At 49.8% G+C, this 25,725-nt stretch overlaps 2 protein-coding genes across 4 annotated transcripts in view; one reads left to right on the forward strand and one right to left on the reverse strand.

Moving 5' to 3' along the window:
• Nucleotides 1–3,124: 3,124 nt before the first annotated feature.
• Nucleotides 3,125–23,684, forward strand: CASKIN2 (CASK interacting protein 2). 3 transcript variants are annotated; one of them, XM_044675896.1, is made up of 19 exons: nucleotides 3,125–3,396; nucleotides 9,591–9,642; nucleotides 10,267–10,364; nucleotides 11,384–11,529; nucleotides 11,631–11,726; nucleotides 11,961–12,091; nucleotides 12,270–12,378; nucleotides 12,793–12,901; nucleotides 13,229–13,323; nucleotides 13,572–13,833; nucleotides 14,691–14,815; nucleotides 14,955–15,015; nucleotides 15,145–15,236; nucleotides 19,751–19,861; nucleotides 19,954–20,055; nucleotides 20,252–20,390; nucleotides 20,769–22,214; nucleotides 22,300–22,522; nucleotides 22,682–23,684. In XM_044675896.1, the coding sequence occupies exons 1-19, from the start codon at nucleotides 3,303–3,305 to the stop codon at nucleotides 22,773–22,775; spliced, it is 3,585 nt and encodes a 1,194-aa protein (XP_044531831.1). In that variant the 5' UTR covers nucleotides 3,125–3,302; the 3' UTR covers nucleotides 22,776–23,684. The 3 variants fall into 3 exon arrangements, with proteins under 3 accessions (XP_044531831.1, XP_044531832.1, XP_044531833.1); XM_044675897.1 differs by having other exon boundaries at nucleotides 14,694–14,815; XM_044675898.1 differs by lacking the exons at nucleotides 3,125–3,396; nucleotides 9,591–9,642; nucleotides 10,267–10,364 and having other exon boundaries at nucleotides 11,484–11,529; nucleotides 11,635–11,726.
• Nucleotides 23,685–23,838: 154 nt separating this feature from the next.
• TMEM94 (transmembrane protein 94) overlaps nucleotides 23,839–25,725 on the reverse strand; it is a 48,917-nt gene continuing 47,030 nt past the window's right edge. The window contains exons 29-32 of the mRNA XM_044675895.1: nucleotides 25,517–25,611; nucleotides 25,269–25,362; nucleotides 24,880–25,050; nucleotides 23,839–24,711 (exon numbers count right to left, since the gene is read on the reverse strand). Coding sequence (XP_044531830.1) covers nucleotides 24,639–24,711; nucleotides 24,880–25,050; nucleotides 25,269–25,362; nucleotides 25,517–25,611 — 433 coding nt within the window. The 3' untranslated portion in view covers nucleotides 23,839–24,638. The remainder of the gene's footprint in view (nucleotides 24,712–24,879; nucleotides 25,051–25,268; nucleotides 25,363–25,516; nucleotides 25,612–25,725) is intronic.

The following is a 25,725-nucleotide window of genomic DNA, read 5'->3' on the forward strand; positions in this document are numbered from 1 at the left end:
CGTTTCGAAAGTAAAACTACGCTAGAATGGGGGGAGAAAAGAGCTTGATACGAGATAAGAGAGTTGGGTTCCTAGAAAGAATTAGAAAAATATTTGAATATTGTTAAAAGTGGACGCGGGAAATTCTTGGACTGTATCTAGGGGGTCCTGGAACTATGTCCTTCTTTAGTCCTAACCTAAGAAGTTAGGGGTTGGGGGGGAGGGGGAACAGAGAGCTGTCCGACCCACGATAGTGCTGAAAATGAAGCTCTCGCCATTACGGGGTCCAAGTAAGTGTCCTCACACTTCCTTTATCCACATCCCCTAAAGCCCAAATTATGGATTTTCCCAAAGATTTTTGTATCTAGGGCGAGAGCAGGAATAACTAGTAGAGTGCTTTAATTTGTTTGTCTTCTGGCTAGAATTAGGCTAGTACCTAGATAAGACAGGTCAGCTAACTCAGAGTTATATTAAATCTAAAAGGTCATTTAATTCAGTCAACCTCTTCATTTCCAGGTGAGGAAATAGAGGCCCAGAAAGGAGACGCAACTTGCCTAAGATTACACAGGTAATGAGTAATTCATACTCAGGAGTCCTTGGCTCCAAATTCACACACCCCCTCCAGTAAAAAGGATCTTTAACCCTCGAATTCCTTCCCATTCCCCTCTCCCCACCCCCCCCCACCCCCCGTCCGACTTTCCAGAGGTTTCCCTAAAGACGCTTTAGAGGTTTGGGGGCAGTAGGAGCTCCCTAGTTCCTGAATCAGAAAGATTAGGAGCGGCTGAACGGTCTCGAGATCTTCCGCGAGATGGAGCCATTGCTCCGACTAGACACATGAGGACACAGTTGGGGAGCCACAACTTTCTTGGGGGTGCTTCTGAAGGCCGGGAGGGAAAGGAAAGAAAGGAATGGAGGCCTCCCAGTATTGTTTTTCTCCCATTCCATTTTTCTTTTCCCTTTGAGTCACTTTCTTTTCTAATTAGTTTGGTACTTTCTACTTAGGACGCTAACACCTACCACCTTCTTTGCTCCTAGCCAGAAGACTCCCTCTCCCGCGAGGAGGGACTGGGAACTAGGGAAGGGGGCTTAATTGAGGGAGAAAGAGGTACAGAGTAAGAGACGCAGCTCACCTGGGCGCATGCGTCTAGTCAGCTTCGGACTCGGGTCTGGCTGGGACAGGAGCGAGTAGGCGGGGCCGAGCGGGCTGAATGACAGTCGACTGCTCTGCCGGGAGGGCCCCAGAGCTCCAGAACTCCAAATCCGGCTGGAGGGAGAGGAGGGTGTGGGGAGGGGGATGGGCGGGATTTCCTGCTGGAGGCGCCGAGCCGGCCGCGGAGGAAGAGGAGAAGGAGGAGAAAGGAGAGGGGCTGGCGCGAGCTGTGCTCTGGAATAGCAGGGGGCTGAGGGGGTCCCTCAGAACTTAGGCGAAGCGACTGGACCTGGAAGCGGTGAGACAGACGGCCCGGGACTGTGGAGGGGCGGGGGGGTTGTGGGGTAAGAGAAGTGAGATTCGAGGAGAATACAAAGTAACTTTCCTTGCCGGATAGGCTGTTGCCCCCACCTTCCGAATCTCTGCTTCCCTTCCCATCCTCTCATCCCCACTTTCCATTACCCCCCAATCCCCAGTCTAATCCGATCGTGTGCAGTTCCCCCTTTCCCGATCCCCTTGTATTGTTTCTGCTCCCCGGGTAGGGGGGTTCTGAAATGGTGGGGGCGCGGTGAATAATGAGCCCCGTACCCAGTCGCGGGCGCCCTCTTGCTAGATAGCTGAGATTTGGGTCCTGGAAACGGGGTGGGGGTGGGGGGTATCCAACCTGCCTGAGCAGTATAGGAAGAGCCAGAGGGCTGTTTGTTTTTGGGAAGGGAGCCCCCTACAACCTAGGACCTGGGTCTCCGCCTACAGCTTTGGGGTGGTTGAAGGAATAGGATTAGCTGGGAAACTGATGTTGACTTGTTACCAGTTTGAGAGTTTAGGACTTCCAGGGTGAAATGTGAAGGGGGTGATTTGGAGGGGGGACCCGAGATTGGGAGCAACATCTCATCTCTTTTCCGTCCCAAAAAGGAGCCTACTTTCTTCTCCGCAAAACCCCTGCCCCGAAACAAACACATACAACCAGGAATGGTTGAGCAACAGGTGTCCAGTGTCTGTCTAATAATTCAATGTTGTCACCCTCCACTCACACAGATTCTTTGGGGGTCACAGTCCTGCCCCATATTCCTTCCATCTCATCCCAACCTTCCTTAAAGAATCCTAGAATATCGTAGCTAGTGAACCAAGGCCAACTGGGGGTAGTAAGGAATCAGATGTGTCTTTAGAGAGTAGCCCAGGATGTATATGGAGCATGAGAGCCCTGAATTTCAGGCAGAGAATGTCAACTCCTACCCCTTGGGATCCATGCCCAGTGCCCTAGGCCCCCTTGCTTACCACACCAACTCAGTTGTCCGTGGGTGTTAGGAACCTGGGGCTATGGGGAGGGGGGCTACTTTATCCTTGTCCCATTTCATGCTGGTAGAGCATCTCCTGTCCCAAGTCTTAGGTGCTGCCAGATGCCCCATGGATATGTGACTCAGCCTCCCCTTCCCAGAACTCAGTGCTTCCTCCCATCAACCCAGCACCCCCACCCCTTCCCACTTTTTTACATCATGGTTAGCTCTTAACTTTCTTGGCAGGCTTAGCCCCTCTTCTTCATCATAAAGCAAAAATAATTCTGAGATTTCCTTGAAGTCGTTCTGAGATGACAGTAATCCCCAGGGGGTCCTAGATCTCTAGTTCTTGACTTACCTTGTATCTGATACCTTCTCTCTTCAGTTTCTTTAAGCCACTGTTGAAGATCTGAGCCTTCCTCTCCAGCAAGAGACTTCCGTTGTGTGGGGAATGCCTTATCTTTCCAGGACAGAGACAGACCCCATGACTCGCCAGAGGGCATGCTGGCATTTTTCAGGATAGGCACTGGAGTTCCTGTGCCAAGCAGGGAAGGGTGGCGTGGCCAGTTCTGGCTCATCCCGGAGTTGTCAGAAGCCGCAAGCTGGTCTCTGCCCAAATCTTCACACAGCCCACGCGCCCTCCAAGATTGGTTTTCCTGCTTGTGGTAGCAGCTCTCTAAGCACCTGGAACTGGGGCAAGTCAACTGCTAACAGCCAGCCAGCGGCCCAAGTGCACCACTCTTCCTCAACTCTGGACTTCCAACCCTAGGACTTTTAACTGGATTTTTTGCCAGGCCTCGGAGGAGCTTGGAGCATGGTACCTTGAAACCCAGGATATCCGGGGCCATCTCCCGTTCTCTGTTCCCTCACCCTTCAGAGCCCCAGCCCTCCAACTCAAGATGGGGCGGGAGCAGGACCTGATTCTTGCAGTGAAGAATGGGGATGTGGCTGGGGTACAGAAGCTGGTGGCCAAATTCAAGGCAGCGAAGAGCAGTGAGTGCCCCTGGTGTGACTGGCAGGCTGCCCTTTCCACAGGGATTGGGAAGGGCAGTGGGGGAGAAGGGGGGCTTACAGGGCCTTGAATTTGGGGACAGAGGGAGGGAAGATTGGCTGAGGTGCATCATTGGTTGGGGAAATTGGGAATCATGTCTTGCTACTTAGTGCCACTGAGGGAGGGAGAGAGAACTCACTTTAGGAGGAAAAAAAGGATCCCATAGACCTTGTAGACACTAAGCTTCCTTGTTATGTGGCCAGAACTGGTCTTAATGAAGTCTTTCCATTAGTAGTATTACAGTCCTTGTGGGTGGGATGAGTTGGAAACAAGCCTAAGAGGATTCGTGTCTTTGGAAGCATTAGCCCTGAATGGCCAGATCTCCTGGTAAATATAGAAGGTGCAGAGTACCTATAGTTCAGAGTTAGTACTTTGGGGGAAACTTCATCGTTGTTGCTATTGTTCAGTTGTTTCGGTTGTGTCTGACTCATTGTGACCCCATTTGGGATTTTTTGGCAAAGAGTGGTTTGCCATTTCCTTCTCCAGCTTATTTTACTGTTGAGGAAACTGAGGCAAACAAGATAAAGTGACTTACCCGGGGTCACACAGCTGGTATCTGAGGCCAGATTTGAACTCAGGAAGACGAGTCTTCTTGGCTTCAGTGACGTGGCACTAACTGAGCATAGGTAGGAGAAGGGAGGGCCTCGTCTGGTCTGGTTAGTACTAATATTAATTTATTAATAATAATGAATACTGCTGGCCTGGTCTCCAAGTGGCCCAGAGGGAAAGAGGTCTAACTGTCTCTTTAGGAGGCAGGGTTTTGAGGAACTTAACAGGACAGATCTCTTCTCTGGGATTTGCTCCCATGTCAAGGAGCAGCTCCTATCCAGAAGTTTTGAGTATTCTGTAGCTTGTGCCTCTGGCCAATGCTTCTTCTGAGTCAATCAGCAAGCACTTCTTGAATCCATACTATTTGACAGTAAGTGCTAGGTGCAAGTACTGGGCTTAGAGTTAAGAAAACCCGAGTTCAAATCCTATCTCAGACACCAAGCCAGCTGTTTGACCTTGGGCAAGTCACTTAACCTCTGTTTGCCTCAGTTTTCCCAACTGTAAAGTGGGAATTATAATAACACCCATCTCCCTGATTGTTGTGAAGATCAAATGAGAAAATGTTTGCAAAGCAGTTAGCACAGTGCCTAGCGTATAATAGGTGTTCTCTAAGTGCTGGCTATTATTTTTTTTTTAAACCCTTACTTTCTGTCTTAGAATCAGTGCTGTGTATTGGTCCCAAGTGGAGTAAGAGCTAGGCAATAGGGATCAAGTGACTTTCCCAGGTCACACAGCTGGCTGTTATTATTGTGATCTGGCCCTCCTGTAGCCTACCTTCTACCTGGGGGATAGATACAATATAGGGATCAGGGAAAGGAGTGCTGCTCCTGGGCTGAAAGTTGTCCCACCCTTTCCTGTTATAATGGTAATACCCAATTGATAATTTTCTCTGAGCTGGAGTGAAAAGCTTGAAGAAAGGGATTATTGTGGGATGGGAAAGAGTGAGCTCTGAGGAAATCCACAGATAATCACATACTTTTCAACTTTTAAAAAATTAGTTAAAATTTTTTTTTTTTTAAAACCATATCTTCCTTCTTAGAATAACAACTGTGCATTAGTTCCGAAGCAGAAGAGTGGAAAGGACTAGGCACTGGGGGTTAAGTGACTTGCCCAGGGTCACACAGCTAGGAGGAACCTGAGGCTAGATTTGAACCCAGGACCTCCTGTCTCTGGGCTTGGCTCTCCATCCACTGAGCTACCCAGTTGCCCCCACTTTTCAGCTTTTAGAAGTAGGTTGAGTCGCTAGAAGGTTTTGCTGTGCTGTAGAGGTTCTGTGTGAGAGGAGACCGTTCTGCCCCACACCCTCACTAACCCTGTTTCCCCATCCACTCCTTCTCTGGGTTGTTCTTGGCTCCCTGCCCAGTGTGGCCTTGACTGAGCTGCCTCTGTCCCCCTGGTCTATAAGAATACAAAATGAGAGCTGCCTCAGGGCCAGTGGAAGACAGCTGAATAGTCAATCAACATTTATTTTAAGTGCCTACTGTGTGCCAGGCTAAGCATGGCTTAGGCTGGGCCTAGGGCCGATGCCATCACCCTCTAGGCTGGGCATTGTGCTTGTGACTGGCACTAACTGGCCATGCTGGTGGATAGGAGAAGGGAGGGCTCAGCCCGGCCTGGCTAACTTCCCTCTTTTCCTATTGCTGCTCCAGGCTCCAAATGACCCAGAGATAGAGAGAGGAGAGGTTTACTTGTCTTTTTAAAAAAACACCTTTCCTTCTTCAATCCTAAATATCAGTTCCAAGGCAGAAGAATGGTAATGGCTAGGCAATGGGGGTTAAGTGACTTGCCCAGGGTCACACAGCCAAGAAGTCCATGAGACCAGATCTGAACTCAGGATCTCCCATTTTGAGGCCTGGCTCTCTATCCACTGAGCCACCCAGCTGCCCCTATTTCAGTCTTGATGTAAGTACATCCCTGCCTCTTCCCAGGGCAATGTGCCAGGCCCTGTGCTAAAGGCTGGGATTCAAAGAAAGGCAAAATTGTCCCTACCCTCAAGGAGATTACATTCTAATGAGGGAGACAAGACATAAACAATATGTGATATGTATGTGTATATGTATATATGTAAACAGGAGGTTAGTCAACAAGCATTTATTTTATTTATTAATTTTAAAAATCTTACCTTCTTTCTTAAAATTGATATTAAATATCAGTTCCAAAGCAGAAGAGTGGTAATGACTAGGAAAACTGGACATTGACTTTATTTATTTAATATATATTTATTTTATTTTAATTACATAATAATTAAAATTATATTTAAGTAAATTTATTTTTTAAATAAAAAATAGAATCAATACTAAATTCTAAGGCAGAAGAGTGGTAAGGGCTAGGCAATGGGGGTTAAGTGACTTGCCCAGCTAGGAAGTATCTGAGGTCAGACTTGAACCTAGGACTTCCCATCTCCAGGTTGGCTCTCTAACTACTGACCTAACTGCCCCCATAAGCATTTATTAGTCAATTACTGTATTCCATGCACTGTGCTAAGAGCTGAGTATACAGAGAAAAACACAAAATAATCCCTGTCCTCAAGGAGTTTACACTCTAACATGGGAAATAACATGTACTGGTACGTAACGAGTCATATTACACATGTATATATATATATTACTCGTATGTACCTATATATACATGTATGTATATATTTAGAGAGAGAATGAGAGAGAGAGATTGAAAAAGAAGAGAGGAGAGAGATGAGAGATATTGAGAAAGAGAAGGGGGGAGAGAGAAAGAGAAGAGAAAAGAGATGGGGAGAGATGAGAGAGATTAAGAAAGAGAAGAGAGGAGATAAATTGAAAAAGAGAAGAAAGGAGGGGGGAAGAAAAAGAGAAGAGAGATGGGGGAGAGAGAGAGAGAGTGAGTAAGAGAGTAGATAGAAGACAATCTCAGAGGATAGGCATTATTAGCAGCTAAGGAAGCTAAACTGAGATCTGTAGGAAACCAGGGAAACAGCTACAAGCTAGGGGAGTAGGGCATTCCTTAGGCTTCTGTTTTGTCCTTGCTAGAATTTGGGAATAATGGATGAATGGATGGCAAAAGATTCTGGACCCTTCCTGCTTTGGGCTGGAATTTCCCAGCTGCCCAAGGTGACAGAAAAAAAGGAACAATGCTAGATACCAAGATGATGAGGGCTTGACCTTATTCTGAGGTAGGAGCAGGGCAAACAGAGCATCCCTACTGGGAATTCCTTCTAGGTGGGTCCTGCCCTCCAGGACCCTATCTCTTCTTCCTCAGCGGCTTTAGAATCCTAAATCCAGATGGGAGTGCCTTCCCTGACTTCCCTTTGGTCCTTCTGACCGAGAACAGGTGGGACAGCCCAGCCTGGCCCCCCAGCCCTCCCTTTGTACCTCCCCACCCCCCACCTCTTTTCTGAACTCTTTCCTTTTTTAATCAGAGGAAGGGGAAAAGCATTTCCTGGTTCCTGGAGCCTGGAGAGGGTTTGGGGAAGAGGCACTGAGCTCATATCCTGTCTTCCCAGGCTTAGCCTAACACTCCCCACCCTGTGTCACTGAGAGTCCCAAGACCCCTAAGGGGAAGAGGGATTTGGGCAGGGCCATTGGGGGAACATCTTTCCCTCCCTGGCACCCTCCTTGTGGTACTCCACCCCCACATGGTAACAGTCTCTCCTCTACCACCTTTCCGGTCATTGTTCTGGCCTGGCGGGAGCAGTCTAGCATGACCTGGCCCTTGTTCCTGTTCCCGGCTGCAAGGCCAAGTTTATCTTGTGCTCCCCCAAGGGTGAGTTTTGGCTTGTGTCAAGCAGAGCCACCTACGTACCAGTGGGGATTTAAGGAAAGTCTCCCTTCCTCCTTGGCAGCTATAACCACTGAGCCCCAACCTTCACCTCTATCAACTCTGGGACTGGGGTTTAGCATGGAATGATGCTGGGCTGGAGATACTCTCTTATCTGTTCCCTCTGAAGTTGTCAGAGGAGGAAACAGTGCTAAAGTATCAATTCCACAGAGAATCATGAATCTAGTTTTTTTTCTCTTGACCATCAAACACATCAGTGTCTCTTAAATTCTTCCAGGTCAGACTCTTTTTTTTTTTTTTAAACCCTTACCTTTCCTCCCAGAATCAATAATGTATATTGGTTCCAAGGCAGAAGAGCAGTAAGGGCAGGCCACAGTAATTAAATGACTTACCCAGGGTCACATAGCTAGGAAGTGTATGAGGCCCCATTTGAACCTTGGACCTCCCATCTCTAGGGGGAATTTTTTTTTTTTTTTAACCCTTCCATCTTAGAATCTTCTCTGTTCCAAGGCAGAAGAGCAGTAAGGGCTAGGTAGTTGGGATTAAGTGACTTGCCCAGGGTCACACAGCTCAGAAGTATCTGAGGCCAGATTCAAACCTACAACTTCCCATCCATCGCTAGGCCTCTAGGCCTCTCTAGGTTCTCAATCCGCTGAGCCACCTAGCTGCCCCCAGGTCTGACTCTTGTATCTGCACATAATCTCTTTGGAGTAGTCTAACTTACTTCCAGATTTAGGGAGCCCCAGGAGGAAGCCATGCCCCTTCTCCCCTGACATACTCCCTCCCATGCCACTCCCCAGTTGGCTTAGCTAATCACTAGTGGAATGACATCCTGTCCTGCCTAGGCTTCAGGGGCATTTAGGGGGCCCAGCTGGGACCTAAGGGCAGGCCTGGACCAGTGTGCTTGGCTCCCTGCCTAGGCCTGGGGTGGACCAAGCTTCCTTCCTAGCAGAGACAAGAACTAGCAGGAGAAAAGACCTCTAGGTGCTCAGATCTCCGAAAGATCCCTCTTTGGTGGTCCCCATAGAGCCCCTTTTCACCCTTCTTGTCCATGTGGACAACAAAATTATACTTCCAATCTCTCTATCCAATTCTCCCTAAGAATTAGGATGTGTCAATAGATTGTAACTATTTCAGGGGAGGGAATACATTGGGTTTCATCTTTGTATTCCCAGGACAGCCCAGTGTTCTGAATATAGTAGTTAACTAATAAAATATTTGTTCACTCAAATTGAATTTCCAACCCAGCCCCAACATAAGTCCAGTCAGAGGAGCATCTCTATAAATGCAGCAGCAGGGGAGAGTCCCCAAGACTGAATAGTGGGTAACCCTATGGCAAGAGATTGTTGTTGGGGCCCATAATGAAGAAATGGTGCCCTAAGGCATAGGTAGCATTTGTCCTTCTGTTCCTAAGCTGAGGCGTGGGGCAATGTGACTCCCATCTCTGCCTATTTCTGCAAGAATGTCAACCATGTGCCCTATGGGCTTATTCGGCATAGGGCACAGCCTTCTGGCAGTGCCACTCCACCCCCCACCTCCACATACTCAATTGTCCCTATAAACAGAATTTAGTCTGGAGGATTGTAGAAAGACGAAGGCTTGGGCTGCTGTAGAGGTTCCTTGATTTTGAAGAGCAGGGCATCGAGGGGGACTGGGACAGGGACCATGGGGCTCGTGCTTTCCTGTACACAGAGAGGTCAGTGCCAATCTTTGAAGGTTTGGCATCAGGGTAAAAAGAAGTCTGGTGGAAGCCTGTGTGTTGGGGCAGGAAGGGCAGGGCATAGGGTGGGCTGTGTAGGGGCTCGGGCCCTGACCTAGCTTTGCCCCCTTCCCTCAGAACTCCTTGGCTCCACTAAGAAACTCAACGTGAACTACCAGGACACAGATGGGTGAGTAAGCGCAGTCCCTTTCCCCATGGAGTATCGGTTAGGAGACTGAGGCAATGTGTAATAGGAGTTAGGAGGTCCCAAGTGTCGCTCATCTAAAACATATACTTGGGGTGTCATTACTCAGATCTGAGGAAGCCTGGGTTAAGGAAGAGGGGTATCTATCTGAGTGAGTGGGTAGGGTCATTCAGACCCACAGAGCTTGAAGGCATGTGGCAGGGTGGCCAGGGGGAGGGGCTTCTCATTCTCTTCAAGGGTATTCCTTCAGGTCAGATTCCTGCTGGGCCCCCTTTTCTCCCCTCTAGGGTAGAAACCCTCAGGCTCTCGCTCCCACGGCCCCCTCCTCTGGGCCCACCGAGTAAGGGGGAGGGAGATGGCCAGACAAACAGGCCTCTCAGCCCAGACACTGAGCTCTTTCATTCAGCTGGCCTCTCGCTGCGCTCCCACGGTGGGATGGGGGGGAGGGAGGCAGAGAAGGGTGAGGAAGGGAACAGTGGGCAGAGATAGCCCAGCCCTCTCTTGCCACCTCATTCCCTGGCTGGTTCTGAGGCCCTGGGGATGGACTGGGAGAGGCCAAGGATTTAGGGGTCAAGGTCGATTGAGACACCCTTCTGCTCTACTCCTCAGGTTCTCAGCTCTGCACCATGCAGCCTTGGGGGGCAGCCTGGAGCTAATGGCATTACTCCTAGAAGCTCAAGCCACAGTGGATATCAAAGATAGCAATGGTGAGAACTTGAAACTTCCCATCCTTCTTGAGTATCCCAGCCTGGGTGCTCTAGACCCAGCTAGGCAGCATTGGTGAGGCTTCATGGGAAGAGCTCTGGGCTTAGAGTCAGGAAGTCCTGAGTTCAAATCCATTCTCAGACAGTAGCTCCATGACCTTACTTAATTTCTCTCAATTTGTTTCCTTGGTTTATCACCAATGGATTGAGAGCTAGGCTTAGAGATGAGAGGTCCTAGATTCAAGTCTGGCCTCAGACACTTCCTAGTTGTGTGACCCTGGGCAAGTCACTTAACCCCCGTTGCCCACCCTTAACACTCTTCTGCCTTGGAACCAATACATATTATTGATTCTAAGGTGGAAGGTAGGGGTTTAAAAAAAAATAAAGTAGATTCAATTATAAGAATGTTGTTGTGAAAATCCAATGAAATCTATAAGACGAGGTGCTTTGCAAACACTAAAGCCTTCTATAAATATCAGTTAATATTATTATAGACCAAAAGTTTTTAAGCTTTATTGTATCATGAGCCCCTTTGATATTCTGGTGAAACCTATAGACTCCTTTGCAGGTCCATAGGTATTTTTAAATCCATAAAATAAAATACATAGAATTATGGAGATCAATTATATTGAAATAGTTATCACAATATAAAAAAAAAAAAACACCACAACTTTGTGGATCCCTTTGACATTCTGGTGAAGCCTATGAACCCTTTCTCAGAGTGTTCCTGAAATTTAAATTCCTGAAACAAGATCCATAGGATTACAAAGCAAACGTCTTAGATTGAAATATTATCACAATATTAAGAAAAACAAACAAACAAACAACAACTTCATGGAACCCAGGTTAAGAACCCCTGTTCTAGCCATACCCTTCCTGGCCACCATTTTCCAGCATCAGCTCAGTCACTTTAGTCCGAGTACTTTGTCTCTGGTGTTGAACCCAGATGATTTCAGCAGGTTCCTCCTCTGGGAGCCGCTGCAGCCTGAGAAGTCCTCTTCGGTCTGTCCCTTTCCTTGCAGGCATGCGTCCCTTGCACTATGCGGCCTGGCAGGGCCGGCTGGAACCCGTTCGCCTGCTCCTGAAAGCAGCCGCTGCCGTTAATGCCGCTTCCCTGGATGGGCAGATCCCACTGCACCTGGCAGCCCAGTACGGGCATTATGAAGTGGTGAGTTCTTTGGGTGGCCCCTGGGGAGTTTACCTTCTCCCCTCTCCAGGACAGAGGGGGAAAGGCCAGGGCTGAGCACTCACTCTCCATCCCCTCCCCAGTCAGAAATGCTTCTGCAACATCAATCCAACCCATGCCTGGTCAACAAGGCGAAGAAGACACCGCTAGATTTGGCCTGTGAGTTTGGAAGACTCAAGGTGAGGCATCCCCTTCCCTGTCTGCCACGGGAAGCATACCTTCCCCCCCTTGAGCCCTCTCATCCCCTGCCTGTGCTTTACCCCAGAGTGTAAGGCCTCCCCCACCCCATATTCGTGTCTGTCCCCAGGCTGTGCTCTGGGTACATTGTGGGAGGGTAAGACTTGAGTGATCTCAGGGCAGATATTCCTGAGGCCTCAAAGGAAGGATTCCTGACATGGGCATGGTACCCACAGGTAGCCCAGCTGCTCCTAAATAGCCACCTGTGTGTGGCTCTGTTGGAGGGTGAGGCCAAAGATCCGAGTGACCCCAACTACACGACCCCCCTGCATCTGGCCGCCAAGAACGGGCACAAGGAGGTTATCAGGTACCTCTTGCTCGCTCCACCTGCTTCCTCTTCCCATCTGCCCCATCCCTGGCTGTCCTTTTACCCCTGGTCACTGCCAGCTCCTCTCCATCCTCAGATCACCTCGTAGCCTCTGCTGTGAACTCGTCCCTCCTCCTCCTCCTCCTTACCCCCTGATCTTCCATCTTCCATCCTTCAGGCAGTTGCTACGAGCTGGGATTGAGATCAACCGGCAGACGAAGACTGGCACTGCCCTGCACGAGGCAGCGCTCTATGGGAAGACTGAGGTGGTGCGCTTGCTGCTGGAGGTAGGCCCGGGGGCCGTGAGTGGGATGCCGCAGAGCACACAGGCAGGCAAGCACATTCTTTCATTTGGCAAATCATCATTGAGCAACCGCTGTGATTCAAGGACTGAGGAGGCCAAGTTGTGGCACACTGGGTCAGGGAGCAACGAACTCGGGTTCAGAGCCCTCCCTGGGCACCTCCTTACCTCTGCGACCTCGGGCAAATCATTTCCCTTCCCTGAGCCGCCATTTCCTCATGTTTGAAATGGACTTGGTCCAGATGGCCTGCAAAGTCCCTTCCAGCTTTGGTTCCACCAATCCCACATCCTAATGAGGGTGTGGGTTGGGCAAGTTTTCTGTGGGAGCCTAGTGGCTGACGTTAGAGTTGAGGGGAGAACTGTGGTCTCAAAGGCGATTGATACATAGCGGTTATCACAGGGCGGCGTGGACGTGAACATCAGGAATACATACAACCAGACAGCCCTGGATATCGTGAACCAGTTCACTACCTCCCAGGCCAGCCGGGAAATCAAGCAGCTGCTACGGGGTAAGTGGGAATAACATGGTGGGAATGTAGGTGCTTAAAAAGAGCCCCGACCCTGGCAAAGAGAAAATGGAGTCCAGGTAGTTGGGGATTGTGGGGAGTCAAGTACTTGGGGCAAACTGATAGAAGAGCAGAAATCACTGGGGAGAATTTCACATTTGGCTTTAGTGTGGAGCTTAGGAAGGGAAGATTGAAGCCAAGATAATCAGTAGATGCTGTGGGGAAGGCAGCAACTAGATGTGGGAAGAACAAGGACAACCTAAGTTGGGGGATGGGGGGGAGTGACCCCAGGAATGTTTGCATAATTTATGCCCTCTTCCTATCTCTCAGAGGCTTCAGGGATCCTAAAGGTCCGAGCTCTCAAGGATTTCTGGAACCTTCATGACCCTACTGCCCTCAATATCCGGGCCGGAGACATTATCACGGTAAGGGGATAGTAAAGGAATCCCTGCATGGGTTGGGGAGGGGGCTTCAAACTTGAGGGCTGCCAAGGTCTGGTCTCCTGATGAGATTTTTAGGGTTCTTTAAAGAGAAGGGAAGGGTCAGGAAGAATGTAGAACATCAGAGATGTCAGGGATGGTGGAGATCTGAACAAGGGCAGATCTGGGGACCTGACTGCTTTTTGCCTGCCATAGGTCCCCAAACTCTGCTGAATCTCCATGTATATTTGCAGGTTCTTGAACAACACCCAGATGGACGGTGGAAGGGACACATACACGAGAGCCAGCTGGGCAGGGACCGGGTGGGATATTTCCCACCTGGCATTGTTGAAGTGGTCAGCAAGCGGACTGGGGTAATCATACCCCATCCCTCCACTGGGACTATACCTCTGCGCCCGAGTTTTGCCAGGACCCCTCAGCTACCAGCTGATGACCCCCTGCACCCTCTCACCTATAGCCAACTTCCTCGGGCAGTTGTTAGCCCAGATAGCCCAGGTAAATTTCCTCCTTGAGGACTTAAAAACTGGCACTAGCCCATTCCTCCTAGCATTCTCTTGGAGACAGCTTGGTGTATTCTGGGACTTGTGGGTAGGGAGGGCTAGGTACAAATATCCTCTCAGACATTCAAACTGTGTAAACCTGGAAAAGCCAGCTAACCTCTCAAAGGATCAGTCCTTTCATCTGTCAAATGATGATAATAATAGCACCTAACTGACAGGATTGTTGTGAGGATCAAATGAGATAATTTATATATAGTACTTTTGAAGAGGTGCAGCTAGGTGACTCCAGTCAGACCTGGAGATGGCGGGTCTTGGGTTCAAAAATCTGGCCTCAGACACTTCCTAGTTGTCTAAGGCAAGTCACTTAACCCCCATTGCCTAGCTCTTGTCCTTTTGTCTTTGAGTTACTAAGATAGAAAGTAAGGGTTTTAGGAAGAAACAAATGGAGCTCTCAGAAGAGAGACTAGGACTAAATACATAGAAGGTCGTCTGTACAGGGGCCAGCTAGGTGACTCAGGCCTAGAGATGGGAAGTCCTGGGTTCAAATCTGGCCTCAGACAATTCCTAGCTTGGTGACCCTGGGCAAGTCACGTAACCCCCATTGCCTAGCTCTTTACCACTCTTCTGCCTTCAAACCTATTCATAGCGTTGATTCTAAGACAGAACGGAAAAAGGGGGGGGGGAGGGAGGGAGGGAGAGAGAGGGAGAGAAAGGAAAAGAAGGAAGGAAGGGAGGGAGGGAGGGAGGAAGGAAACCTTTGCAAAACCTAAAGTTCTGTGTAAATCTCAACTCTTTTTTATAAGTTGCCAGTATTGCCTACTGGGATTCTCATTCTTTTCCTCTTGTTCCCAGCAGCCAGTGACAGGAACAGTGTGGGCAGTGAAGGAAGTGTGGGCAGCATCCGCAGTGCAGGTAGTGGGCAAAGCTCTGAGGGCCCAAATGGACACAACACTGGCCTCCTCATCGAGAATACTCAGGTATGGGACCAGACTTGGGGCTTTATGACAGATGGGGTGCTGAATTGGGATTCTTGGACTAGATAAAAGGTCCCTTTCAGCTATAGATCTGATTTTGTACCTGTCCCCCAAGGCTCCTGACTCTGCTCTTCTCTTCTAGCCACTGACCCCTTCTGGAGAGGACCTGCCTCTGCCTGGCCTGCACCCCACATCCCTGCCAGGTGAGAAAGGCTGGAGTTAGGGAACACTGGGATTGGCGAGGACCTATGGGGAAGTGTGGGCAGAATTGAGGAGGCTGAAGTGACTGGGACACTGCCCTCATTCTACCACATCTCACTTGCCTCCCCCAGAAGGCTTAAGTCACTGGTCTCTGACAAACCACCGCCCCAGGGAACAAATCTTCAACCAGGACGTGAGGCCAGAACAGATGCTGGAGGGGAAGGTATGACCCCTGTTTGGGAAGGGATCCCTGTCTCACAGACCTTTCGTTAGAGCACAGTGGGTCAGGCTACATGGGTGCCTTTCCCTGAGGCATAATCAGATCTGGGGTGTTGGGCAAGGACTTCCTAAGAACATGGCCAGGGTACTTTGCCAGCCAGGTTCTCCAGGTGGCTAGGAGTCCTTGACTTGAAGGAGCAGGAATTAAGGGGCAGGAGTCCAAGGAATCCCGTTTAGACACTTGTTGATCACACTCTACTCTCTCCTGGTTTTCCTCCTACCTCTCCAACTACTCCTCCGGCTTCTGAGTCTCCTTTCTTGATTCAGCATCTGAACCATATCTGATAATTATGGGCGTACCTTAAAGCTCCGTCCTGGGCCCTCTCTCTTCTTTTGTTAATGTCATCTACTCCTATGGGTTCCATTACCATCTTTCTGAAGATGACTTCTTGACCTACTGTGGTGTGCAACTGAACTGGGACAAAGTGAAATAATTAAAAATTATTGATAGGCAATAAAACTTTTTAATTTTCTATATCTTTCAAAAGCTTTGAATGTGCCCTATGTCCTCCTTTTGCTATAGTCAATTATTTTCCATGGTTTAGCTTTGATTTCACAGGATTTTGACCCATATTCTGCAATTCTTCTTCATGAAGCCACACTTTTATTACATTGGACAAACCTTTGACAAACAATACATTTTTCCTAAGATTATCACCCACAGTTTTTCATTGGTGCTTTAATCTAGTGACCTCCCAGATCACTGAAGTATGTTTCTCTCCCTCTCTTGGATACATATCTTAACCTTTCATGATAATAGGAGCTGGTGTGAGGTCATGCTACAATATCCTATCTCGGTCTGGAAATTTTAATTTTGCAGCATTGCAATGAAAATATAATTTTGCAACAATTCTGCTGTTGAGCATATTAATATGTTTATCAGATTTCATTATTTCCTCAGTGGAGATAAGACTTCTGGGCCTGCTAGAAGTTGAAAAAAAAATCCTCAAAACTTTTTTTGGAGTAGATGTTTTTCAGTCTAATAAGCATACCTTATTAGATCTTATTAGTACATCACTGGTACTTCTGACATTGGATTCGGTATTACCCTGAATGAAAGTAATTGACCTCCAGTACTTCAGTTTTTATATTGTCTTGTTCATGACAAGTTTTTTCTTTATAAGAAAAGTTAGTATTTTTATTGCTCTTCTGTTCTTCCAACTTCAAGAAGCCCACACAGCATTGTAGAGGAATCATTAACAACTCCTTTAGCGGGCCAGGTCCCTCCAAAGGCTTTCACTTGTTTTCTCAGTGTGGTTAGCACTAGTTGTATGTCTGTTCTTGGCATTGTTTTTAACTTTCAGCCACACTTTCCTTTCCATTTTGATATAACAGTCCTGTTTTGAAAGATTCTTCAAATGCTTGACATCAACAGGCTTTGCAATATAGTTATTATTATCATTATCCATTACAAGGCAGAAGAGTCATAAGAGCAGGACAACAGGGGTTAAGTGTCCTACCCAGGGTCACACAGTTAGAGAATATCTGAGGTCACATTTGAACCCAACACCTCCCATCACCAGGCCTGGGGTTCTTTCCACTAAGCTATCCAGCTGCCCCAAAAAGGGCTTTTACATTAGTATATTTCCTTGGAAAACTACAGAATTAAAAACACAACAAATAAGAGTAATGAAATACACATATGGCATGGAATGCATCATACAACTGATGAGAGAAATAACTAAAAATGAAGGAAACCAGATGGTTTCATCTGGTCAAGGTCAGACATTTTTTAGTCAGCCTAGTGTTGGTAGACACACATGCCAGACTATGGCTGACACAAAATACAAGCAGATAAAAATTAATCAAATTGCTTGTCCCAACTAATTTGTACTCTTATCATTTATAACTGGCCTGAGTCTCTCCTGAGTTCCATATCACCCACTGCCTATTTATTGGACAACTCCAACTAGATATCCCATAGGCATCTCCTTTGCTAAATAGAGCCCCCAACTTCTATTTTAAAAACCTAACCCTCTTCCAAATTTCTCTATTAAGATTTAGTGCAGGGGGGTAGCTAGGTAGCTCAGCGGATTAAGTCAGGCCTAGAGACGGGAGATCCAGGGTTCAAATCTGGCTTCAGATACTTTCTAGCTGTGTGACCCTGGGCAAGTCACTTAACCTTGATTGCCTAGCTCTTACCACTCTTCTGCCTTGGAATAGACATATTTAATATTGATTCTAAGATGGAAGGTAAAGGTTGAAAAAAAATTAAGCACACTAAATTCTTCCCTGTCACATAATTTCATTTCTTTAGTGTCATCCTCAATATCTTATTCTTATTCCATATCTATTCAGTTGCCAGATCTTGAAATTTCTATCTCACTGACATCCCTTGAATATTTCCTATTTGTCCTTCTGCCTCCTTCTCTACTTCAATTCTTCCTTCACAGAGCCCTTAAATTAAGTTTCTTAAAATCAGGTTAGTGATCATGTCATCCCACTGCTTTAAAAAATGCCAGTGACTCCCTTGGCCCTCCAGGATTAACTTTGACATTTAAATCTCTTCAGAATCTGACCCATTCCTACCTTTTTCATCCTTACTCCCCTCCTTACATTCTTTCATCCAGTCATATTTTTGGCCTTTCGTGTTCTAGGCACACAACTCTCTATATCTGGCTTCCGTATCTTTGCTCTCACTGTCTTCTGTGCCTGGAGTTCCATCCATCCTCACCTCCACCTCTGATAATGTCTGGGTTTCCTTGAAGACTCAGCTTAAAGGGCATTTAGGTAGTTCAGGGAATAGAGAGCCAGGCTGAGGGATCAAGTCCTAGAGGTTTAAATCTGGCCTCAGATACTTCCTAGCTGTGTGACCTTGGGCAAGTCACTTAACCCCCATTACCTGGCCCTTCCTGCTCTTGTGCCTTGGAACCAATACACAGTATCATTCTGGGGGGTTGGAAACAAAAGACATTTTATTTGCTGACAGATAAAGACCATACACATACAAAGTGCACCAGATCCCCTGCCCATACAAAAACTGGTGTTTGTACATGTTTAAGCAATGCTACCCTTGTTTTTTGGCATAGTGCTATATTGTATTATTCAGTCTATTTTGTAAAACCAACCATTCATCTGTGAACCAATCAATATAAAATTTTTCTACAAAAACAGAAACTAGACAGTGAGTGATTCAGGAAAGAAAATGCTATTTATGCATATATTATAAGGGTTTTAATTAAAAAAAAAAAAAGGTGGGGATTGCAAAGGGTCTCAGTAGATAGAAAGCCAGGCCTTAAAGACAGAAGATCCTGGGTTCAAATCTGACCTTAGACACTTCCTAGCTGTGTGACCCTGAGCAAATCATTTAAGCCCATTGCCTAACCCTGTGTTGGTGAACCTATGGCATGCATGCCAGAGGAGGCTACTTTCCTCCCCTTCTCCATGGGCCTAAGGGCATTTCTCACATGACCTACTCCTCTGCCCAGCAACCCAATGGGAGCACTTCCTCCTGCCCCTGTATGGGGGAAGGGAGGGAGGGTAAGCTCATATGCTTTGTGAGGTTGCAACTTGGGCACTTGGTCTCTAAATGGTTTGTAATCGCTGGTCTAGGCCAGTGATGGTGAACTTTTTAGAGACAGGGTGCTGGGCCCTGCCCTACCCCCCCCCCCCCAGACCAAGTGCTATGCCACCTGCCCCCTTCCCCCTCACTGAGTGTTAGGCATGCCCTGCCCCCCTCCCCCTTACACCACACAGGGGAGGGAGAAAGCACTATTGGGCTGCTGGGCAGAGGGGTGAGTCATGTGAAAAAATATCATCTGGCATGGTGGAAAGGGGGAGGGGAGCAGCTCCACCCAAGTCCCTCTGCCTTTCTAGTAACAAACTGGGTGGGGGGGGAAGGGGGAGAGGGAAGAGGGAGGAGGTGTAGAGGGAGGGTGGCCAAGTGCCCACAGAGAGTGCTCTGTGTGCCATCTTTGGTACCTGTGCCGCAGGTTCACCATCACTGGCCTAGACCTTGCCAGTTGCTCTTTTGTCTTAGAACCAATAATATCAATTCTAAGACGAAGTAAGGGTTTAAAAAAAGTAAGGGTTTAAAAAAAAAAACAAAATGCCTCCACTTAGGTGCTGCCTTCTCACTGAGGCATTTCTTAGCCCCCCAACTGCTCATGTAGTGCATCCCAAACTTAACTCATTCAATTTATATATATTATATATTACATTATATATTATTTATATATATTATATACATATCTGTTTATAGGTGTGCATGTTGTCTCTCCCATTAAACTCATTGAGGACAGGGACAATTTTACTTTTATCTTTGTGTTCTTTGTATATAAATGCATTATTTTATTACAGTATTAGCACAGTGCCCAGCACATAGTGGGTACTTAATAAATGACTACTGAATCACTGATTGCCCAAGGACAAAGCAGAACTAGCTTGTGGAGGGGATGGAGGAGCAGATCCTTGGAGTTATCCCCCTCTCATGCCCTTCTTCCCTCCCTCCCTTCCCAGGATGCTCAGGCTATTCACAATTGGCTGAGTGAGTTCCAACTGGAAAGCTACACAGCTCACTTCCTGCAGGCTGGCTACGACGTGCCGACCATCAGCCGAATGACGCCAGAGGTCAGTGCCCCTGGGGAAAGCAAGGGGCTGGGGAAGAGGCACGGGGGTGGTGCCGAGGGATGGTGGCTAACGGGCATTTCCCTGCATCCCAGGACCTGACAGCCATTGGGGTAACGAAGCCTGGACACAGGAAGAAGATTGCTACTGAGATCACACAGCTTAACATTGCAGAATGGCTCCCCAGCTACATCCCGGTGAGCCCTCACCCACCCCAAAATGCCTCATGGAGGGTTGTGGTCCCCATCCCCACCCACCATCCTTGGCATGGCGCCCACCCCAGGACAGATCAGACCCAGGCAGTCCCATACCCCCTTCCCCCCCACCCCGCTTACACTGGGCTCCGGGCCAGATGCTCATCCTAAAGCTCGCATTTGATGGTCACTGCTGTAGGCGGACCTCCTGGAGTGGCTGGGGGCCCTGGGGCTGCCTCAGTATCACAAACAACTAGTGAGCAGCGGCTACGATTCCATGGGGCTGGTGGCTGACCTCACCTGGGAGGAGCTGCAGGAAATTGGAGTCAATAAACTCGGTAAGCAGGGCGAACACTCCGCCTCCAACTCCCAGCTGCCCCACGTGTGGCCCACACCTCCTCTGATGGGTCTCCTAGGGGAGGGGAGTGATTAGGGGGGCTCCCCCTTCCCTGGAGGCCTCCTGGCCTTGGAGACACAAATCTGCCACTTTACTAAGCTGTGTGACCCTGGGCTGCTGTCTCTATCTGTGAGGCGGGGACTAAAATCAGGTTTCCTGGCTGGGAGCATCAATGAGAGAATGCACATGAAAGTGTTTTGGAAATTATTAAGCACTAAACGCACAGAAGGGATTCTTCTTTTGTTTTGAGTGCCCAGGCTGGGTGGCAGGGCCCTGGAAGCTGCCCAGCCTGACTCCCTCTGCTCTCCCTCTTCTTCAGGCCATCAGAAGAAGCTGATGCTGGGAGTGAAACGTCTAGCGGAACTCCGACGGAGCCTGCTGCAGGGGGAAGGTCTGGGTGGGAGTGGAAGTGGTGGCAGGAGGCGAGTGGCAGAGGGTCCAGAGGTGATGGCCATTGAAGGGTTGGAGAATGGTGATGGCCCTGCTGGGCCCCGGCTGGTCACCTTCCAAGCCAGTGAACTGAGTCCTGAGCTGCAAGCGGCTATGGCCAGGGGTACCCCAGAGCCTCTGACCTTGCCCCCAACCCGTTCCCCCAGCCAGGAGAGCATTGGGGCACGTTCTAGGGGTTCTGGGCACTCTCAGGAACAGCCTACCCCAAGATGCAATACTGGGCACCCCAGTCCCCCTCCAGAGAGGAATCTGCCAGAGGGTAATGAACAGCCTCCCATCAAAGACACCCCTGCCTTTAGCCTTGTGCATCCCCATAGTTCACCCCCTAGTCCAGCTCCTATGCCACCTTCTAGTGCCCCCAGAGCCTTCTCCTACCTGTCTGCTTCTGCTTCAACTCCTCCTGACCCACCCCGACCCAAACGCCGCTCCCACAGCTTGAGCCGCCCAGGATTAACAGAAGGGGAGTCTGAGGGACCAGTAGGTAGCACCTTGGACAGCTATGCTACCCTGACCCGGCGCCCTGGGCGAAGCACCCTGACCCAGGTCAGTCCTGGCTCTGCTCTGACTAGAGGAGCTCCCCGCAGCCAGTCCTTTGCCTTACGGGCTCGCCGAAAAGGGCCCCCACCTCCACCTCCCAAACGCCTCAGCTCCGTCACCGGTACTGCTCCAGACTCTGTTCTGTCTGGTGGGAGCCCAGGGCCTGAAGAAGAAGCTGTGGCATCCCGCAGACGCACCCTGAGTGAACCAACTGGACCTACTGATCCTCCTGGTTCTCTTGCCCCTGGGGGTCCTGCTTCTGACACAGAAGAGGAGCGGACAGAAGGGACGTCCCGCTCCCGGGGCAGCTCTGGTGAGGGGCTGCCCTTTGCTGAAGAAGGCAACCTGACTATCAAACAGCGACCCAAGCCCGCTGGGCCCCAGAACCGCGAGGTCCCTGTTTCTCCTGGACTTGACTTCAACCTCACAGAGTCAGACACCGTCAAGCGGAGGCCCAAATGCCGGGAGAGAGAGCCGCTACAGACGGCGCTTCTAGCTTTTGGGGCTGCCAGCGCTACCTCCATCTCCTCACAGCCTCCAGAGCCCACCACCTTTTCCTCGGCATCTCCCACCCACAACCCCTTGACTCCCACCCCTCTAGCTCCTGGCTCCAACAACTCACTGACTCTTAACACCCCCCACCCCAGCAATACCTCAACCCAGACTCCCACTCCCCAGTTGCCTGGGTCTGGCCTAGACGATTCAGCGGCCACTCAGCCAAAAGGGGAGACAAAGTCCCCAGCTCCCACCACAGCCCTCATCAAAGTGCCAGTAGGAGGTATGTGGGGAGTGCCTTTTGGGGGTGGTGGGGAGGGGCCTTTTCCCTTGATGTGGATAAGAGACTGGCTCATCCTTCTTCTTAGGAGCGGCTCCCAAGCCTGTGTCAGTGGCTTGCACACAGCTTGCGTTCTCCGGCCCTAAGCTGGCCCCAAAGCTCGGTCCTCGTCCTGCCCCGCCGCCAAAGCCTGAAAATGGGGGAGTGCCCGTCGCTGCTCTTGTCCAACAGAGACTGGAGCAGACCAGCTCTTCCCTAGCAGCCGCCCTGAGGGTGGCCGAAAAGAGCATTGGTGCTGAGGATGGAGGAGGGTGAGAGTGGGGCGGGGAGGTGGTGGGGGCGCTGAGGGCGAGGAGTAGGGACAGACCCCCTCACCCAGCTCCTGGTACACCCACAGGGATGTTCTACACTGATGAGGCCCCTGGGGGCAGTGGTCATGACACTGATCCACTTCTGTTCCCTTCCCCCAGCCTCTCCTCACAGGGCAACTCCAAGCACATCCTGGATGATATCAGCACCATGTTTGATGCCTTGGCCGACCAACTGGATGCCATGCTGGACTGAGCTGAAACCTCGCTCTTCCCCGAGTGGCAGCATGTGAGGTGCCTTTGCTCCAGCAAGGAAGAAGTTAACAGTCCAGAGGGGAAAGCTGGAGCCTATGAGAAGCAGGAGCAGAACTGGAGTGCTTCTTCCTTCCATGCCTGCCCTTCCTGTAAGCCAATACCTGTCAGGACCGCAGCTCCTCCCCTGAGCAGCCCCCAGCCTGAGGGGCGAAGCAAACTTGTTGGAGCCTGAGAGGCTCAGGGCTGCTCTGGCACCTGGCATTGTGTAATCTGACCTGATGGCTCTGCCCCTCAGGACCGTGGCCTCTGGGGAAAGCGTCCTCCCCAGGGATGAGGCTTTGTGACCTCCCGTTCTGCCCCCTTCCGTCTTCACAACCAGCCTCTATCTTCTGAGGGTGCCTGTCAGGCAAAAGAACTTTTCCCAGAACTTGGGCCTTATGGGTGGTTGGAAGCAAAGTTCAACCCCTAACCTATCCAGGATGGGCACCCTTGCTGGCCCAGCGCCCGCTCCCACCCTGACCTGTCTGTGTATATGGTATGTGTAAAGAGGCTGGGCTGGGGATGTCAGTGGGGCATGGGACCTAAGGGGCCAGGTCCAGGTGCCCAGGCATTCCCTTTGCCAGTTCCCCCTCCCCCACTGCTCTGACAAAGCTGCTGTGAACTAGGGCTGGGAGCTGGGCTGTTATGGGCCTGGTGTTACAGGCCGCCTTGTGTGTACTTGCAGATTTTTTAAGCAGAGAGAAAGGTGTATATTTGAAATGGAATTTTCTCTATTAACAGGCAGGGAGGTGCTCTAGCTACCTTGGACCTGAGAACCACTCAGTTATGTCAATAGCCTCCCTCCCCCTCCCCCAGACCATTAACCCTTTCCCAACACTAATTTCAATGAAAGACTCATTCACTTGCTGCACTTGTGTTTTGAATCCATCTTTGCCTCCTTAGTGAAGGCTTCTCCCTCCTGCTTGCATTCCTCACCCCGGGCTTGCCTGTGAGCTTATCTTGTCTGAGCTTATCCTCTACCTGGCACCACTCAGGCTTCCCCTGAGAGACAGTCAATGACAGAAGCAATTTACAAGTTTTAATACAAATGGAGTTTTTACATTCATCTCCAAAAGGCTCATTTCTGATAGAAAATATACACCAGTAAAAACACTCTCACATAGGAAAGACACTGGAGGAAGGAACGGGAACCCTGCCCGCACGGTGGCATCCAGCTGTTGGGGGGTGACTGGGGTGGGCCAGGTGAGCTGGGGCCGCTCTCCATCTTCAGGCCCGGAGAAGGGAAGGCAAGAACTACAGGCTCCTCTGTGAAAGCTGAGGGTGGGGGGCTCAGAGGCCATGCCCCAGCCCTGGGAAGACAAGGTTAAGGGAGGGGCCTATGGCTACTGTCTTCTGTGGAGTCAGGGAAGGGAGGATGAGGCAAAAATCCCCCCAGCATTCAACATCACCACCTAGGGGGAGCTTAGGGGGACTGCTCAGGTGGGGCAGAAGCCCCTTAACGTCTGGGTTTGTGCCATAATGTGCCCAGGACACTAGATAAGGAGGCCCTTTCTGGGCTAGGCTCAGAAAAAAGGCTGGGACTGGCTCAGGGCCTGTTGAGCTCTGGGATTCCTCCAAAATATGTGGTAACGGGCGAAATGGAAGACACTGGGGTCTAGCAGTGACGGAGCAGGGAGGCTTGGCCCATGGACCCTGGGGGCACCCCTACCTTGGGTTAGTTTAAAGGGCCCAAGGCCCATCTCTCCAGCAATTACAACCTGAATCCCCAAACATACAAGGGGTGGGGTAGGTGGAGAGGACAGGCAGAAGGATTCCCAAGGAGGGCAGGATGCCAGGTGAGAGGAACTCAATTGTGCACGGCAGCTCAAAATGGAGAGTTCATGCCAAGTTTAGTTTCAAACTGTAGTTTCTGCCTCTTCTGGTATCTTACCCGGACTCTGAGGGCAGGAGACAAAGAGAAGTTAGTGCACAGGAGAACAAGGGAGGGAGGTGGCCCCATGGAGAATGGAACAAGGCTCAGCTTTCCTTTCACCATGGGCAGTCAAGGACAGATGCAGCACACACAATAACCATGGAGAGGGCTGGACCCCTGTCTTGTTCCTCACCGGATTTCATGCAACTTGACGATTTCATTGGTGACTACCACAAGGATGAGGGAAAGGCAGCCCAGGAGCCAGGTTATCAGGGGCACGTCCGCCAGGCCAAAGTTAACGCTGCTGTCCCTGTTGGTCCAGAGCTGCAAGTCCACAGCCGTCTCCACCAGTTGCCCCAGAAGCCTAACAAAGGTAGAACCAAAGACTTAGCTTCTGGGAGGTACCATCCTCACCCACTTCCCAATCTTTCATTGGATAAGAGTTGGTTATCAGTACCTGTGTGACCCCTGAAATCACAAAAGTCCACTTCAAACCCTGACTCAGACCCAATCCCCAGCTTCTAGCAACAACCCTCAAGGAGCCCCTCGACCAAATCGCCCAGCCCCACAGTCAGTACTCACACCACAGGCACCGTTAGGGTCCACCAGAGGTTGGAGAAGGGGCTCTTTCTCCACAAGGGCTTGGTGCGATGCACATGGGTGATGGAAATGAACACTATTGGGGGGAGGGATGACAAAAGAGTCTCAGAACCCCCCACTAGCCTAGGTTACCTACTCCCTATGTGGCTCAGCCAAGGCAGCTGCTGTCTGTCCTAATTTGATGATGATGGGGACCAGGCCAAAAGCTTCCCGAGATCAGGGACGCTCACCGGTGTGTAGGACGATCAAGGCAGCTGTAAGCTTCTGGGCTAGCAAGAGCCCATTGGCAAAGTCCTCAAACCAATCTGGAGACATCTCAGCATTACTGTCAAATCAGAGAAGGAATATAGCTACAAACCAGGGCAAAAAGGGAAGTAAGGAGTAAACAGAGAGGCAGAGGGTGAAGGAGCAGGGAGTCTCCTGAGGGAAAGGGTGACCA

Source organism: Gracilinanus agilis, chromosome 4 (genome assembly GCF_016433145.1).
Source record: "Gracilinanus agilis isolate LMUSP501 chromosome 4, AgileGrace, whole genome shotgun sequence".
In the NCBI taxonomy this organism is placed as follows: Eukaryota; Metazoa; Chordata; class Mammalia; order Didelphimorphia; family Didelphidae; genus Gracilinanus; species Gracilinanus agilis.